Source organism: Carassius auratus, unplaced genomic scaffold, assembly GCF_003368295.1.
Source record: "Carassius auratus strain Wakin unplaced genomic scaffold, ASM336829v1 scaf_tig00005670, whole genome shotgun sequence".
NCBI classification, from domain to species: Eukaryota; Metazoa; Chordata; class Actinopteri; order Cypriniformes; family Cyprinidae; genus Carassius; species Carassius auratus.
Genome location: NW_020523687.1, coordinates 38,271 through 58,103, shown reverse-complemented (window position 1 = coordinate 58,103; position 19,833 = coordinate 38,271). Strand labels below are relative to the sequence as shown.

At 36.3% G+C, this 19,833-nt stretch overlaps 1 protein-coding gene across 1 annotated transcript in view; it reads left to right on the top strand.

The window, feature by feature from the left end:
- Positions 1-16,592, top strand: part of LOC113071010 (GPI ethanolamine phosphate transferase 2-like) — a 135,461-nt gene extending 118,869 nt beyond the window's left edge. The window contains exon 13 of the mRNA XM_026244390.1: positions 14,122-16,592. Within this exon, the coding sequence (XP_026100175.1) occupies positions 14,122-14,341 (220 nt within the window). The 3' untranslated portion in view covers positions 14,342-16,592. The remainder of the gene's footprint in view (positions 1-14,121) is intronic.
- The last annotated feature ends 3,241 nt before the right edge of the window (positions 16,593-19,833 follow it).

Sequence of the window (19,833 nt, the reverse complement as noted above, 5' to 3'; positions counted from 1 at the left end):
TAGAGACAATCAGCGTTGTTTCTCACACAATACACTCAGCAAAATCATGGCGGTTAGATCCGAGCTTAATTCATTACTGCGATCCAGGGCAGAATTCCTGATTCAAAGATGCAGGCAGAATTATTATTTTCAAGGAAGTAGACCTAGCCACCTTTTAGCTTTAAGAATACGTAACAGTGAAAAGTTTGCTAATATCTCAGCAGTGAAATCCCAATCCGGGCTCATTGTGACAGATCCAAAAGACATTAATATTTCTTTTCATTCTTTTTACTCTAACCTCTATACTTCTTCTGCTGTTGGTGACCCTGACACTTTTGCATCTTTTCTGTCCAACCTTGATTTACCTAGGCTGTCAGATTCAGACTCTGATTACCTGGCTGAACCGATTACCCTTCAAGAGCTGGAGTCAGCAATTCGATCTATGAACAAGGGGAAATCCCCAGGTTTAGATGGTATTCCTGTCGAATTGTATATTACTTTTTGGTCGGATTTAGGCTCCCTCTTGTTAGATATGATAAATTTTTCAGTTACTCAAGGTTCATTTCACCCGTCTATTAATATAGCTGTGATTTCTCTCTTGTTAAAAAAAGATAAGGATCCGACTTCCTGTTCTAGTTACCGACCTCTCTCTTTGATAGGGACTGATGTTAAATTATATGCCAAGGTACTATCTCGTCGTTTAGAGAAATATATGAACAGACTAGTTCACCATGATCAAACAGGGTTCATTAAATCTCGCTCAGCATCAGATAATTTACGCAGGTTATATCATATTATTAATTCAACTAATAGTTCGTCCTCCCCTTGTGCAGTATTATCTCTAGATGCAATGAAAGCTTTTGACCAGCTAGAATGGAACTATTTATGGGCGGTTCTACAGCATCTGGGTCTAGGATCAAGTTTCATAAACATGATTAAAGTTCTGTACGCCAATCCAGCAGCCTCTGTTCTCACAGGTTCTGTCTGCTCTAACCCATTCTTTATACATCGAGGTACTCGTCAGGGTTGCCCGCTTTCTCCTCTTTTATTCGCCTTATCTTTGGAACCCTTAGCACAAGCGGTCCGACTATCTGAAACTATTTTTCCCATAAGTATAAGGAATACTCATCATCATATTTCTTTATTCGCAGATGATATCTTATTGTTTCTGGAGAAGCCGTCACATTCTATTCCCCATGTATTGAATTTATTTGACCATTTTGGATCTCTCTCTGGGTTTAAAATTAATTGGAGTAAGTCATGTCTACTTCCCCTCAATTCTAAATTTGATCCCATTTCCCTTTCTGTATCTATTCCAGTAGTTCCAAACTTTAAGTACCTGGGGATAGATATTTTTCCTTCCCTGCAAGAAATTATTTCAAAAAACTATAGTAGTATTCTAGGCAAAATATCCTCAGATTTAGAAAATTGGTCTCGTCTTCTTACTTCTTTTCAGGCTCGTATATCGGTGATTAAAATGAATGTTCTCCCACGTATTAATTTCTTCTCTTCTATGATTCCTCTTGCTCCACCGGTTGGTTACTGGAACAAACTTGATGCATGTGTTTCACGGTATATATGGGATGGGAAACGTCCTCGTATTAAACTGACTACTTTACAACGAAGTAGATTACATGGAGGTCTTTCTTTCCCTAATTTTAGATTGTATGCCCAAGCCTTTTCCCTCCGCCCTTTATCAGTTTGGTTTGACCCTGATGCTTCTGAATCTTGGAGAGCAATTGAGGAATCTATTGTCTATCCATATAAATTGAAGGATCTTGTTTTTTCTGGGGTTCCGCTTAGGCAGTGTAAATCTAGGTTTGGTCCCATTGTAACCCATCTCCTTTCTACATGGAGGGATGTTGAAAGACGTTTACAATTAGTTGAAATTTGGCATAAGCATACTCCAATTTTTCACAATAATAATCTTTTGTCAGGCAACACTCCATTCCATTGTCCGCAATGGACTCATCACAAAGTAAATACTCTGGGAGATATTTATGATGATAGTGGTTTACAATCCTTTCAGAATCTCAAAACTCAATATAATCTGCCAGGCACTTCCTTTTTTATGTATTTGCGCATTAGGTCAGCCCTGCGGGCATATGGGGTGCCCTGGAACTCTCAATTGCCTATTCACCCTTTGCGCAAACTAATCCTTCCCTCTGAGGAATCTCCTTCCTCTGCTTCAGTCATCTATCTTTTTCTTCTTGAGCATTCTTACAAACCTCTATCTATTACAACTGTTTGGGCTAAGGATCTTAATGAGGATGTGCAGGTTTTATTCTCAGATCAGATATGGGGAATGTTTAAACTGTCTTCTAAAAACCCAAACCACCAAATTATTCATTGGAAATTGCTGCATAGGGTTTACTTGACCCCACTGAAACGTTATCATATGAATCTGTCGTCTTCTCCTAAGTGTGTTCTCTGTCCGCAAGGACTTTTAGGCACATTTTTGCATTTTTTTTGGGAGTGCCCCTCTCTCTCTCCTTTTTGGATTCAGCTCTCACAGGACCTTTCTTATTTGTTGGGTACTGAGATATGTTTGTCTCCACGTCATTTTTTCATGAATGATTTTTGGGACCTCACCTTGTCTGTCCAACAAAGATGTTTACTGTTAGCTGCTCTCACTGCAGCAAAAAAGTTGCTAGTCAATCGTTGGAATCCTCCTCACACAATGGACAGAAGAACCTGGGCGGTTTATTTGTTAGATATTATCTCAATGGAACTCTCAATTTCTCGTATACATGGATCTAATGTGAAAACTGTTAATTTATGGCATTCATCTTTTAATGTCGTATCATCTTTTCTAAAATCTTTGTAAGAATTATTTTATTATATTTTATGTATTAATATTACTTAATTTATTTATATTATTGTTTATTTTACTTTATGTATTTATTTATTATTTTTCTTCTCTACTCTTTAGTCTACCAGGGGGTGGGATGGGTTGGGATGGGTTCTACATTTGCTCAGTTGCTTTTTGTTTTCTGCTGTTGTAAACAAAAGAAAATTCAATAAACAGTTGTTAACAAAAAAAATTATATCATTTATATGAATTAGTCAGAGAGAGAAAAACAGAGAGAGAGAGAGAAAGAGGGATGAAAGTTCCAGGTGTGTGAACCGCATGTGTCTGCGCATCTCTCTCTACAAGCAATGAGGCATAAAAACAACATTTTACCCCCTCATTGCAGAGAAATATAACGTTGCTAGTCAGTAGCCCGTCTAAGCTATTTTACTAATAAAAATTTCCGTGCTCTGTTGTCGTCGTTTTGTGCATAATGTTTTGGCCTTATCACCCAGCCTAATTCTCGGGTAAAAACACTTAAAACAACATTCTGTGTAAAAACAGTACTATTATTTATAAAATCAAAGCAGAGTGATACAAACAGTGAAACGGTTGGAGTTCTGTTATCACAAGAATATTGCACTCCTCTCAGCCAATCAGATTCAAAGACATGAAAAAACTGTTGAATAAAATAATAAATAAAATAATAATTTCACTCTTTTTACTGATGTGTTACTTACTGTTCTTTCTTTGTAATTATTTGTATTAATTAGTAAAACCTACACCAATTTTAATGAAATAGGCCTTTCCTGTTGTACCTTTAAGACTCCTATATGTACTTTATATGAATGTAAACTTGTAGTTTTGAGTCCTTGTGGGTTATCATATACAGCATTTTTCATGTTTCTGACATCATACCAGGCTTATTATTGTTGATTACATCTAACATTATTAAAAAAGCTGATCTGAAATACAATATAAATAAAAAAATAAAAAAATAATATATTGATCTTATTTTCTCTCTCATTTTCGTAATTATTATGTTGGCTTGGCAACAAGCCAACATACTGTTATGCTATTTAAACTTCTTCTTTTTCCTCTTTTTCTTATTATTATTTTTCTGACAGAAATTCTAAACGCTACTCCTCCTAGGGCTTTAAAGCCACAAGCCCCAAACTCGGCAGACACCTGGGGGATAGAGCGGTGCTGGTTGCTATATCTTTTCAGACTGATCAGACTTAAAGTTTTTTTTAAATTAATTTTTAAATGTAAAAACTCATTACCCATAGACTTCCATTGTCTGAGAAAAATCGCGCCCCTACTGGTTGCAATACCCGGAGTTTTGTTTACTTTCACTTTTACATTGGTTAAAAATACAAGTAAATAATACAATTTCCCTCAAACTGACAAGCTAAACCAACATATCTGATTACAGGGGTCAGGGCTCATTAATAATTTATTTCTGGGCAGAGACCAGTCAGGCGAGAAAAGAATCACGGCTGGTCAGCTGCTGGAGGCATTGTCTACATGAGCTCACAACGAGCGAATTCATTCTTATTTAAGACCTTTTAAAACGGCGATTGCACGCAATCCACACGTTAGAGCACACCAAGAGCTAAATTCAGATGTTTCTGAACTGTTTAAAGTAATAACATGATATATTCGCGGCAGCCAAATGTCCGCGAGCTCGCGATTTCTCTGAACACTTGAAGTCCACATGACAGCCGCGTTTCGGGGCGAGATCGGACAAATAAATAGGCTACACATTTCATTCACACTGACAAGCTAAACCAACATATGTTATTATTACCGGGTCAGATCTCATTTATAAATTATGTCTCTGACGAGAGAGAAACGAGCGCTTCAATATCACAGCGAATTGCACTAATCCACCCATTAGAACACAACAAGAGCAGAATTCAGGTGTTTTTGAACTGTTTATGTGTGCAAAATGAAATATAATTTGACAGCGTGATACAGCTTATGAATACTGGAAGGAAAAAAAGTCACGATAGCCTTTTAACTCTGGAGTCGTTTTGAGTCATTTTCTCCTGATAACCCCGAAATTTACTTAAATTACACTTTCAGTTTTAATCATACAGATAAGAGCAATACATCAATCGAATCTGTAAAGGGTCTACTTTTTTTGGATACAAACATAATAACAACAAAACTTTGTGCACTCATAAAATAAATATAACAAACAAGGTGCAGCCTTGGTCTGCGCTGATCTTCATTTACAAACACGTCATCAAAATGAACTGTAACTCCGTGAATACTCAACAAAGAGACATGAGAGATATATCTATAGAAAGCTTGACATGTCTACTTTTAAACCAAACAAGTGCTGACGAACAAATATTCTGTGATAAAGTAATCCATATCAAAACAACGCGATGTCCTTTTTTCACGTCTAATGTGTATGGAAGGCCAAGAGGGTCAAATACACGTGAATCTTAACGTGTCTCTGTAAAGGGTCTACTTTTTTTGGATACAAACATAACAACAACAAAACTTTGGGCACTTATAAAATAAAGATAACAAACAAGGTGTGCTGTCTGCAGCCTTGGTCTGCGCTGATCTTCATTTACAAACATGTCATTAAAATGAACTGTAACTCCATGAATACTCAAGGAAGAGACATGAGTGATATATCTATAGAAAGCTTGACATGTCTACTTTTAAACTAAACAAGTGCTCCTGAACAAATATTCTGTGATAAAGTAATCCATATCAAAACAACGCAATGTCCTTTTTTCACGTCTAATGTGTATGGAAGGCCAAGAGGGTCAAATACATGTGAATTTTAACGCGTCAACAACACGTTAAATACGTGTATTTCATGCGTAGGCAACACGTATTTAATATTATTTATTTATCTGCGCTGCACAACATGGTAAAGTCATTTATATATTTTTTTAATAGCTTCTTAAAATACTATATTACTCCGATATTATATCCAATATTGTTTAAGGCGTTAAATACATGTTGTTTACACGTGAAAAATCAGCGGGTATTTAACGTGTATTTCACGTTGAAATACACGTGAAGTACACGTTAAAAATCAGTTTGAAGAGGTCAATTTCATTGGCTGCTGAGGACTTGGGTCAAACCACTTCTGTGAGCTTAGAGGGGTGTACCATTCATAGACAGGCAACCACCATTTAACATGCTATAGATCAGCTTATTCAGCCTTCATATTTAGTCTTTCTTTTCTGTTTTGTATAGCCTATAGAAATAATATATTTAAGTTTCAGTTTTATTAAATATTTATTTTTTAATAAATATTAATTAAAATTTTGTGGTGATAGTATAACGTTTATAAAAGTTACAGTATTTTGTAATGAAACAGGACTTTTTGTTTAGCTCTTGACTCACCGAAGTATACTATATATAGTGTCCCTTCTTTAATTTTTCAGTAATGTGTGATAACTTAAAATATGTTGTCAGTACTATTAAAATAACATCAAATTGAATGGTATTTAGGAGATTATGGTTTTTGCATGTCTTATTTCGCATTCAGCTAGACAACCCTGTCGTAGCTGTTATCATAGCCTAGGCTTTTTATTAAAAAAGAAAACAGCAAGGGACCATGGAAAAAGACTGTTGCAGGTGTATTTTTATGGTATTATTGTTTTAAATTTTTTGCAGCGGGGCAACTCAAGAATGTTGGGCACACAAGTACTGTGGCTCTTTTGCCCCATGGCCAAGATGGCCAAGCCAACATCAAAGTTAGTTCACTAACTTTTAATTCTAGTTTAATTTGATGTACTAAAATAGCTAAAACTGAAATTAAAACCTGTAATAGACATTCAAAATAAATGATGAAAACAATCTTTAAAATGAAAAAATAATAGAATTTATACAAATCTAAATATGAAAAAAAATCTAATAGCATATTAATTATACTAAAATATCTGTATATTTTTTCAGCTTTTTTGGGAACGTTTTGTATTACCATAGTTAGAGTTTTTCTACAAAGTTTGGCAAAGAACATTGTGTTTTACTCAACATTGGCCTCATTAAACTGAGTTTTATGCAATGATGCTGCAACAACCTTTCGATGTGACACTTTTTTATTAAAAATACTGCAGTGCAGTAAAAAAAAAAAAGCTTGAAATGACTCATGAGTTATAGGGCAATAACAGTGCTTCTGTAGTTCACTGTACCGGGGACGTCTGCAGTTTTTTTTTTTCTCATAGCAAACCTCTTCTTTCATTTTCTTTAGCCAAAAAAAAATAAATTCTCAACATTTGTATAACTTTAAAATAGAAAACAGACAAAAAAGACTGTTTTCAAATATTCAGGCCTAATCCACATATCAGTGATACATAATTACAGAGCATTATGGGAATATTAATCAGTGCTAGTTTTTTAAGATAATTGTTTTAATGGCGCTTGAAGTGATCTGTCAGAGCGAATGAGGAATCGGAGCCAGTTATTAGAGCTCGAGCTGGTAATGATGGTACAATTAGAGCCACTCACAGAACAATGAATAATGGAAATCATGCCGAGACAATCAGACTTCACCCAAGACACACACACACGCTTACACAGATTTTACTGGCCTCTCGATTTTTACAGAAATTATTCTTTAAGAGGTCATTCCAGAAGGAATCAAATTTTTACTTGGTCATTTGAGCTAAAAGAGTTACTTACTGTAACATTCAGCACTCAAGAGTTCCTCCGCACTCTACAAAAGCCTTCTGACATCAGACATGTAAGACCACCCACATACACACTGAGGTGTTCAGAAACTTGTTCCATCCAACCATGATGAGGCAATAAGACGCAAGTACTGTAGGATAGATACTGGTATCACTAAACAGCTGAAGAACTTAAAGGGTTAGTTCACCCAAAATTCTGTCATTAATCACCCTCATGTCGTTCCAAACCCAAGACTTTTATTCACCTTTTGCAACACAAATTAAGATATTTTTGATGAAATCTGAGAGCTCTCTGGCCCTCTGTAGACAGCAACGCAACTGCAATATTCCCAGGTCCAGAAACATTGCAAGGACATTGGTAAAATAGTTCATGTGATATCAAAAGTTCAACTGTAATTTAACAAAGCTACGAGTATACTCTTTTGGCACAAAGAAAACAATAATAACATGATTTATTCACCAATTCTTCTCCCCGAGTTAACATCTTTTCGGACATTTTGGGCAGTACCCAGTATGCCCACGCTGTCTACTGAACGTAAAAAATACTGATTAAATTTGGCGAAAGTGCGAGCATACTGAACACAAACAACGGTAACTCATAGAGAAGCATTGTTGAATAAATTAAGTTACTATTGTTTTCTTTGCACACAAAAAGTATTCCTAAGCTTCATAAAATTATGAACAACTGATGTCACATGGACTATTTTTTACGATGTCCTTGTCCTATGTTTCTGGACCTGGGAACATTTTAGTTGCATTGCATAGAGCTCTCAGATAACCGATGCTTATCAACCATCTTTGGGCTTGTAGTTTGGGCATAACTCGCAAAGCAATCCAGTTTAAGGAGTTAATAAAGTAAGCCATGTGGCTTACTTCTAAGAAATACCATTTGGTTTTGAGTTTATTATGGACATGTTCTTAATTGGAGTTTTTTTTTTTTTCTAGCAAGATCTGGCAATGCTAAATCAAAGTATACTCTGTGATTTTTATTTTACTACATGCAGAAAATACTCAACGCAGATTAAGTTAATTTAAGTTAAGTTAATAACTAGTTAACTAGTTAGTTCAGTTTCTGTAAACACTGTATAGAGTTTCTGTGGATGCTGTTGTCACTACCTGAAATTTTCAGGAGTTAAAGGTGCAGTAGGAGATCTTGGAAAATTCTAACTTTAGCCTGATAGCACTGAAAGCAAACGCCCCACGAGCGTATATGTTCCATGCAAAGGGTATTAAAGTGTGTGAGACATAAATTTAAATAGTATTTATTTAACCTACAGATGTATTGATTGTATCACGTTTCACACTTCTCTAGTAAATTTTGTAAATCCGTGAATGAATGTTCCGAAGTAAACTAAACTTCAATGGATTTCCCCTGAAAAAAACGCTTACAACCAGAGTTAGGTGCTTCTACACCCTTGTTAATCAGTTATCATTTCCCACTGATTTTAGGAATAAATTATGGGTACGTTTAGGTTTAGGGGTAGGGATTGGGTTAAGTCTATATTTTTGGACAATAATGTTGATCCAGGATCATCAGAAGATGTTGATCCAGGAACATGTCTTGGCAAAATCATGGCAACCGTGTGTACTGAACAGGATTAAGCACTAAAAGGTGAATTTACAACCAAATTGAGCTGGAGTGTATGTGACCTTTGCGTAGCAGCTGCAGATTCTTCAGATCCCAACTTTAAAGCATTCCGCTGTATTTTATTAGAGTTGCTTCTCATTTTACATGCAAACACAGAGGGCATTTACATACTGTAAAAGTTTTAAAGGCACGTCAGTCTTAGGTGGGGTTTGAGAGTTGTTGTTTTCATCATGTGTAAATATTAATATTCATGATTTTTAAATCATTCTAGAGCATAGACTGGTGTAGTTGTGATGAAATTGATCTGATTACCATAAAACACAGGATGCATGCATAATTTATTTGCTTTTACACCAACGCTTTAGTATTGCTCCACATTTTTTCACTTTGCGGTTTAATGCCAGTTTTTCAGTTATGCCTGAGAATGATACATTGTTTACTATTTGCATGGTTTGGGAGTGTTTGAATTGCACTCTTTAGACCATGGAATCAATATGAACACAGCTGCATTTGTGTCAGTCATGTCAGGATAGGGCAAAATTCTAAATGAAAGATGGAATATGGAACAAATTGGTTCAAATTAATCAGCTGAAATTTTAACGGAAGTTGAAATTTTAGTTGGAATGAAAAAAATGTTAATTTAAGGAATTTTATTCTGAGAAATTGGATTGTGAAAAAGCTTTTTCCACCCTGATCCACATACTGCATGTTAATTAATCTACAGTATATATTGATTAGTCATTCTATATATTGGAGTTCTAAACTTTCAAACTTCAAAGCTATTCAAACTTTGCTTTTCTAGTTAAAAATTAGTTATATGATTTTCTTTGAATTACAGTTAATTTTGCTTTCCTTCACATTCAAACTTCTGCATTCCATTTTACTTCCTCAATTCGAATTAAAGAATCAAATTTGACTTTAAAAGGCATTTGCAATTCATTTGTGACCCTGGTAGATGCACTCTGTATATCCCATAACCCCACATAAATGCAGAGCTTCAAACTCTGCCTCTGTGAACCACCCACTCTTTATTTATCTCATTATAAAGTCTGTCCCTGTGAGCCTCAAAAGATTTCCCCTAAAGTGCTGTCCGACTAGAGCCTGATAAATGACCGTCTTAAGTGGTGAGACGTTCAGTCTGACTTACATAATTCAGCATGCTCAGTCAGCAGTGTCACTACAGCGCACAAACTCATACACACAAGAGATCCAGGAAATGCTCTTTGATCAATACTCCGCTTTCTGGAATCCCTGCAGGCCCGGCTGACCCATCCCCCATCTGAGCCGAGCATTTACACAATCCATTTGATAGAGAGAAATACGGAGGCTTGTTAAGAGATATTTCATTTCCTCCGAGGCAACAGGTGCTTTGTGTTCAGGGATATTGAATCCTGCAAACAATCTACTACCTGAGTGTCTGAGGTGTGGATTTGAATTGCAAATGCCTTCATCCGCCGGCAAACTCCTCGCAAGGCGGAGAAGGACCACCGTTCTGTTCGCAGAGAAATTTGTGACAGACGCGGGAAAATGATTTTAGGCAGTGCTGTCGGGAATCAGCAGCGGAGACTGTGATGTTGTTGCACAGTTTACAGAAGATTCACTGTGAGTATGAGCAGCTCCACAGGTCTGGAAATCAGCCGGTCTGTTTATACAAGCCAACTGTCAGTCAAAATGATGGAGCAGTCAAAACTGGACTGAACGATATGTTGTTCCTCAGATGATTCAGTATTAAATGTGGTTTGCTGTTTGCTGTTGTATTGATTGATGTTATGTCCAACAGAGCAGAGAGCATCGTGTTTTCAGTCTGTCTACTCTTGGTAAACTATATTGGCCTTTCTGTCACATTCCTATTTTGTAAAACTTGGGGAAGTAGTAGAAACTAACCAAGATTGCTCCAGATTCTTGCATATTACAACAGCAAAAACAAACAAGTTTAAAGGAACAGCTCACCCCAGAAATGAATTTTTTTATCATTTATTCGCTCTCATGTCGTTCCAAACCTGTATGACTTTCTTTCTCCTCCAGAACATAAAAGAAGAAACTCTATTAAATTACCATAAATGTAGTCAAGCTTTGTGTCCCATCAAAGGTTTGGCAGCACGTGAGGGTGAGTAAATCACCGTCCCCTTAAATGTGTTTTGGTAGTGATTTCTCCTGTCAGTCTTTGGCTTTTGCTTGTTTGTCTCGTAATGTAATTTAAATTCACTGTTTAGTTTCCAGGTTGAACCCTGCACTGCTCTCACTTATCCTTGCCTAGTTGTCTAGTCATATAAAATGTGTGAGCATAATTACACCGGATAGGAAATCTCCCAGAATGAGCCTCTCGCTTTCTCCCTGTGAGAGGGGTTTTATAGGCCAGCCTGCGGCAGTCCCTTTGGGTAGAGGAATGAAGGAGTTTAAACTCACAACAAAACACGCCAGGCCATTGTGCTCATCCGGGAGCATCTTCAGCTGGCTTGATCCAGCTCGATGTTTGTGAAAGATGGGAGCTGCATGCTTGATTATTTTCTCCTAATGTTTCACTTGCCATATCAGTATTGACAGAAAGCACTGTGTTTACCACTTCAGGGAATTGGGCTATCAATATTTATGTCGCCACAACAATAAATTTCCATTTTTTATGCAAGGCTGGTGCCGGAGTGTCTTTGACTCATGTCCGCAGATTGTGGAGCTTTTTCTGTTTGGCGCTGTAGAACCTGCCCTACATTCAAATTCGTGTGAAAGAGGAATAAGGGCATTTGCTCCTTGGAGAAGCCAAACTCTCACAGTGTGAGTCAAAGGTTGACCGGACTGTTCGCACATTGATTCGCCCGGGGCTAGAGAAAAGATTTCTGATACAACAGCCTGCAATCCAGGAACTAGATTCTGGTGTCTACCATATGAGTAACACTTGTTCTTCAGGCTGAAACACTGAATATTTGTTCAAAATGAGTTAAAATGACAGAACGCTGTTTTATTGTAGGTTGGGGAAATCTAGTCTAGTCCTGCCCAGTCTAGACCAGTTCAGTCCAAAGTACTGTAAATCACTCCAGTTTATAGGCTGTTTATAGGCTGAGACCATCTAGCCCAACCCAACCATAACCAAAGTTAAATCCAGTATTTCAGTAAAATGTATAATTTCAGTAAGTCCAGTAAAATCAAAGTTTAGTTCAGTGAAATGTAGTCCAGTACAGTTTTTAGATTGAGGCCATTTAATCTAGCCTAACACACGTCAGTCTATAATAGTCCAGTCTAATCCATTTCAGTCCAATGTAGTCCAGTCCAGACCAATCCAGTCTGACATCAGCTCCAGTCCAGTTTATAGGTTGAGGTCATCTTGTCTGGCCCATAATAGTCCAGTCCTGACTGTTCTAGACCAGTTCAGTCCAAAGTAGTGTAAACCAGTCCAGTTTATAGGTTGAGACCATCTAATATAGCTGAATCATAATTCAGTCCAATATAGTCTTGCCCATTCAATATAGTCCAGTTTATAGATTGAGGCCATTTAATCTAGCCTAACCCACTTCAGTCCATTCTAGTCCAGTCCAATACATTTCAGTCCAAAGTAATTTAAATCAATCCATTCTATCATCAGCTCCTGCCCAGTTTATAGGTTGAAGACATCATATCTAGCCTAATCCACTTGAGTCTGTACTAGTCCATTCCCGCCCATTATAGTCCAGTACAGTCCATTCTAATTCAGTTCAGTGTAATCTAGTCCTGTCTAGTCCAATAAAATCAACTCCAGTCCAGTTTAGAGAATGAGGCCATTTAATCTAGCTAAATGTATAAACCCACTTAAATCCATTCTATTCCGGTTCAATCCATTTCAGTCCAGTGTAATCTAAACAAATCCAGTCTGTCACAGCTCCAGTCTAGTATATAGGATGAGGCCTTCATATATAGCGTAACCCACTCAATACTAGTCCAGTCCTATCCATTCCTGCCAATTATAGTCTAATTTAGTCCGGTTCTGTCCATTCTAGTCAAGTCTAATTCAGTTCAGTGTAGTCTAGCCCTGTCAATCTATCCAGTATAATCAACTCCAGTCCAGTTCAGTGAAATGTAGTCCAGTCCAGTTTATAGATTGAGGCCATTTTATCTAGCCTAACCCACTTCATTCCATACTAGTCTGGTTTTAGTCACCCAGTCTTGCCAAATTCAGTATGGTTCAGTCCATTCTAGTTCAGTGTTAATCAGTTCAATGTAGGTCAGTCTAGTCCAGTAAAACCATATTCCAGTCCAGTTCACTGCAGTGTAGTCAGTTCGGTTATAGTTTGAGGCCATCTAATCTAGCCTAACCCACTTCAGTCCATACAATTCAGTTGTAAATTGTATAATCCAGTCCAGTCTGTTATCAACTGCAATTTATAGGTTGAGGTCTATTATCAGCTCGGTCCAATTCAGTGCAACGCAGTTCAGTCCAGTTCATAAGTTGAGGTCATTTAAACCCCCGACTTCAGTTCATGCTAATCCAACCCTGCCCTTTCTAGTCCAATTCAGTCTCTTCTAGTCCAAACCAATTAAATCCAAAGTAATCTAGCCCAGTCTAGTTTATTAAAGCCAGTCCAGTTTATAGGTTGAGGTAATTTAATCTAGCCTAGCCAACTTCAGTTCATGATAGTCCAGTCCTGTTATTAGTCCAGTTCAATCCCTTTTAGTCCAGTCCATTCAGTTCATTCCAATGTAATCTACCCCATTTTAGTCTATTAGATTCAATCTAGTTTATAGGTTGAGGACATCCAATCTTGTCCAGTAAAATGCATGACAGTCTAACACAGTCTAGTCTAGCCTGATCCAGCCTATTCAAATCCATCAAGGTCCCATTATCTTTTAGTATGCCCGATTATTGCGTCTAGACCTGCTGATGGCTGCCCTATCAGACCATTATCTTAATGAATGTACCGTAGACATTTGTCGTGAAACATAACACATACTCAAAGGTTAGTAAATGAAGTAATAGCTTTTCCATTAGCATTAAACGAGGAATGAACCACAGTCGATGAAACCTGATGGTTTTATGACTATAGTCTTTTATAATGACACATATCATAGACTCAGTCCAGACCATAACTGGACAGCACATCTTCATTCTGGTCTTTTTCTCTCTCTTTCAGGGCTGTAATGGGTCTTGGTCATGGCAGCTACTGCTTCGCGCTCCTGCGGTCCATCCCAGCTGTGTTTTATGTGGTTCTGGTCACTGGTCTCCGATACCACCTTTTCATCTGGAGCGTGTTTTCTCCAAAACTCTTGTACGAGGCCATGCACACCCTCATCAACACCGCAGTGTGTCTGTTTTTCACCTTTATGGATCAGGAACGCTCGGCCAGACCATGAATACAAACACAGAACCAAAGCCAAACTCAGGTACAGAACAAACGGTGCAGTTGAGTTTTGTGCACCAAAAGGAGAAATGAGAGAAAAAGCGATGGGAGAAGGTTTTCGATAATTCTACTACTGTGAATTGAGGTCAACGTTAAGAATTCAGAGCTTACATGGAGATTTGGCTTGCTCTACTGACCTCTGCTCATTTGTGTGTGTGATTAAATTATTTTTTATATTTTTTGAGGGGTCTTCGATAGTGCAGATAATGTTTAGGAAGACTTATTGTTTATTGTTTATTGTTTATTGTTAATTTGGATCCCCATTAGCTTCCACAAAGTGGTTGCTAATCTTCCTGGGGTCCACAGAGTTGCACAATACAAAAAAATCATTCAAACAAATAAAATAATAACAAAAATACAATTGCTAATCCAGTCACATCACAAAACTATACCCATACATATTAATAGTAGCAGCACAAGCAGAAGTACGTCTATACCTTTAACAACATGTTTACACAATTTCTTTTAAACACATGTGTTGAATTACTTTTACGTATATTTATAGGAACAACATTCCAAGCAGCAGAGCCACGATAAAATACAGTCTTTTTCAGCAAATTTGATTGTGGACATGGTAAAAACAGTTGAGACTTACTCACTTGACGTGTTTTATGATCGTGTCTAAAACCAACATATACAAGCTTTTCAAAGAAAAAACATGGTGTGTGATACTTGATTACCTTATAAAAATATACCAACACTCGTAAATGTAATTTGTCCTTCACTAAAAGCCATGATAATTTTCTATGCATATCAGCAACACTGGCCTGAAATTGATAATGGAGCACCAACCTAGCTGCTCTATTCTGAACAATCTGAAGTTTTTTTAAGTGCTTTTCTGATGCACTTGACCATATTATAGGGCAGTACTCAAGATGCGATAAAACTATTGACTGCACCACATCTTTTAAAACCAAAGACGAAATAAATGCAGAACATTTCCTGGCTACTGCTATACCTTTACCCATGCTGCTTACTATATGATCTATATGTTTGGACCAGGACAATGTATTGTCAAGTATCACGCCCAACAAAGTAACATCTGTTACTTGTTCCACTGGCGTCCCATCAATAAATAAATTCAAATCTGCAGCCCTAGAAATATTGTATTTTTGGCTAAAAATTATGCATTTAGTTTTTTCTATATTTAAAATTAATTTGTTAATTTGAACCCATTTAGAAATTGTTAAAAGCTCATCACTCAAATTTTTCTTTAGTTCAGCTGAAGAATGTGCTGCAGAAAACATTGTAGAGTCATCTGCATACATAACTATATTAGCATTATTAACAACATATGGTAAATCATTTATAAAAATAGAAAACAATAAAGGACCTAAGCAACTTCCTTGTGGAACACCACAATAAGTATTTTTAGCATCTGAAAAATAACCATTATAAAACACTCTCTGTTTTCTATTAGAAAGATAGCTTCCCATCCAATTAAGGGCTGTCAATGAAAAACCATAACATTTTAGTTTAGCCATAAGAATATCATGGTCAATGACATCAAAGGCTGCTGTAAAATCAATTAAAACAGCACCAACCAGTTTCTTATTATCTAGACATGCTAACCATTCATCTGTCATATGTATAAGAGCAGTACTTGTGGAGTGTCCTGGTCGATAGGCATGTTGAGCATTGGCAAGTAATCCATTTGTACTAAAATATTGTAAAATTTGCTTGAAGGTAATCTTCTCTAAAAGCTTACTCAAAATTGGAAGTATGCTAATTGGTCTGCAATTAGAACCTAAAAAGTCTGTTTTTCCCTTTTTAAGTAATGGAATAATTTTAGATTCTTTCCAAAGATTTGGATATTTGCCACCAATCAAACACCTATTATAAATATGACAGATCGGTTGAGAAAGCTGTCTAGCTACCATTTTTAGCAATTTTCCATCTAACTGATCAGCTCCACAAGGTTTATCATCTGGAATTGAAAGCAACATCTCTTCTACAGTAGTTTGATCAACAGACCTAAAATTAAAACTGCATAATTTATTTTTCATTATTTTAGAAATAGGACTACAGGCTGATTGAACATCATTGCCATACATGCTAGATCTTAAATTGTTCACCTTATCGTTAAAAAAGGTGTTAAAATAATTAGCTATCTCTAATGGTTTAGTAATAAACTGACCTTCATTTTCCACACACCCTTGATAATTATTTGTCTTCCTACACATTATTTCATTCAGTGTTTTCCATATTTTCTTGGAATCACCAGCTGCAGACCTAATTTTTTGCTTATAATATTCCCTTTTTTTAATATGATTTAATTTAGAAACCCTATTTCTTAACTTACAATAGAATTTTTTATTGTAGTCACTTCCTAATTTCTGTACTACCTCCTTTGCCTTGTCTCTTTGCAGCATTAAGCACTTCAGCTCATCATCGAGCCAAGGAGCATTTTTAGTTTTTACTGATCTTTTTCTAAGTGGGGCGTATTTATCAATTATCTTATTTATTATATCCATAAAAATATTTAAGGCTTTATTAACATCTTTTTCTTGACACACTTCAGTCCACTGCACACTCTGAACTTCATTAATAAACATATCTTGATTGAATCTTTTATATGACCTAGATAATAAAATCCTGGCTCCTGATTTGGGAATTTTTGTCTTTTTAGTTAATGCGATCAAATTGTGATCACTACAGCCAACTGCCACTGATACTGCCTTTGAACACAATTCCTGGACATTGGTAAATATAAGGTCAATGCAGCTAGAAGTACTAACCTTGTTTGCCTTCATAACAATTCTAGTTGGTTGGATAATCATTTGTGTGAGATTACAAGTATCAGCCATAGATTTTAACTTTTTTGTTAATGAGCAGTTTTTAGCCATCCAATCAATATTAAAATCACCCAATAAAAATATGGCCTTATTTTCATCTGTGACCCTGTTCATACTTTCACATATTCTATCCAAATACTGCACATTAGCACTAGGAGGCCGATAACAACAACCAGCTAAAATTGGTTTACAGTGTGGAACAGAAATCTCTACCCATATGTCTTCAATATAACTGTTCATTAAGTCTTCCCTTAACAACACACCAAAATGTTCTCTAATATAAAAGGCTACTCCACCACCATATTTATCCCGGTCTTTCCTATACAATTTAAAACCATTAATCATAAGCTCAGAATTACTCATAGCCATATCTAAATGTGTTTCTGACAATGCTAAAACTTGAATATTATCTTCAGTGCATATTCTCATCACCTCATGAATTTTGTTCTTGAGGCTACATATATTTAAATGTGCAATAATTAATCCTTTCTTTGACAATTTTGTTAAAAGAGATGCCATAAACTTGTCTTGCTTCCTAACAAAACAGCAAACAAAAATGTAAGATAATAATTACACAATCATTCTAAAAATGCATTGCAATTATGTTTGAGTATTTCCAGTTCTGGACAAGATGACTAACTTGTCATATTTCAGGAAGGCTCTTTCACCTCTGTCCCGGGCAGCTCTTAATTTTGGAAGGAGTTCCCTCCTTCTCAACTGAAGAGCCTCAGAAAAGTCTTCATTTATAAAAATGTTTGTGCCTTTTAACCTCTTGGCTGATGACATGATAGTCTGTTTATCTTTCAAACGTAGAAGTTTAACAACAACTTTTCTGGGCTTACCCCCTTCTTGATACTGTCCGATCCTGTGAGCTCGCTCGATTTCCATTTCGGAGTCATCTAGCCCCAATTTACTTGAAAGGATATCACGAACTTTCACCTCTGATTTCATCCAGCTTTCATCTTTTTCATCAGAGATCCCATCCACAATGATGTTTGTCCTCTTCATCTGATTTTCCACATAATCCAGTTTGACAAAGAATCCGTCTAGTTCCTCCTTTGACTTGACAATATCCTTTTCAAACTGCTTTATTTTTATTTCAACATCCTTATAACCAGTCATCAATCCATCCACTTTATGTTGTGTGAATTCCAAACTAGTTTTTATATCTTGAACATCTCTGATCACTCCATCCAATCTTTTGTTTGTTCCATCTACTACCAACTGAACAAAGCTCTTGAAGTTGTCTTGTTGTTGATGAAGCATCTCTCTGTAAAATTCTCTCTGTTGATCCATTAATTGAGAAAGTACACTCATTGTAACGACTGAATCATCCTCAGAAGGTGCAGTCTTAGATTGTTTGGGAGGCATGATTTCTTACCACGATGTATCCGGAAATAGAGCAGGGAGAGGTTCAAGTGATGTGTTTGTTGAAGGCCCAAGCCTACCGGGCCTACTCCAAAGTTGAAAGTCACACTAACTTGTCTGAGAACTCAATAATGCCCACAATTAATATCAATAAAAATAGATCATACTTCAGTTGATCTTCAAACACTGCAAAATTAAGAATATTATTAGGATTAGTTTGATTCAGATCGGATTAAGATTAGGCCTGTTGCAGCACTGTTGTGATGATGCAAGCTATGGTTGGGAACCCATTATGGGTGTACATGTGATAATCCCTCTCATTCTCTATGCAGTTTTCTTCCTAAAGCTTTACAGATAATGGAGAGTAATTCCTTCTGTATCTTGCAATTTCCATTCCTGACCTGCTTCACCTTAGAATAATACGAGATAAGATACATCATTAATAGATCTCCCCTTGCTGAGATCACAGCAGATGTAAACTCCTCACACACTTGAAAGCTTTAAGAGATCTTAAATATCTTTTAAATCATATCTAAACACAACTACGCGTGACATTTTAGTTTAATCCGTCTGTTGGAAATCTGAATTGTAAACTGATTTATCTTGGGAAGTGTTTTTCTTTATCTCAGTTCTTAGATATGGTTAATATTAATAAAACAAATCCTTTTCTGATTGAGAGTAATTCATTTCTGCATGCTTTTTAATGTGTGATTCACAGTTTTACCTCTCTGATTTGTTCTGATACAGTCGCTGTGTACAAGTTTAAAAGTTATGTCAAAGTCACTTATTAATCAGTGACACTAACAGTGGGACTTAACCAAACGTGATGCAATAACACAATGACCATCACAAGACTTTGTCTTTTTGCTTTGTTTCTGTCTTCATTACATTGTGCTTAGTAGCTCTGCCCTCAGTGAAATCTTATTGGTCAAAAAATCTGCTCCATGTGACTGTATATTAAACAATCATTCTCTGAATGGCAAATTTATATTGTAAGTTTTATGTTTTAAGTTTTGCTTCCATTAATGGTTATGGACTGTTTTGTTTCTGTTGTTGATGATATTGGCATACATTACCATTCTAAAGTTTAAGATCAAGATTTTTTAAATGTTTTTGAAAGAAGTGGCTTATTTTCACTAAGGCTAAAATATAGTATGAAGCAGTAATATTGTGAAATATTTTACAATTTTAAATAACTGTTTGCATATATAAAATGTAACTTACTCCCTAGATGCAAAGGAACGAAACTCCAGTCTCATGATGTCAGTGTCACATGATCCTT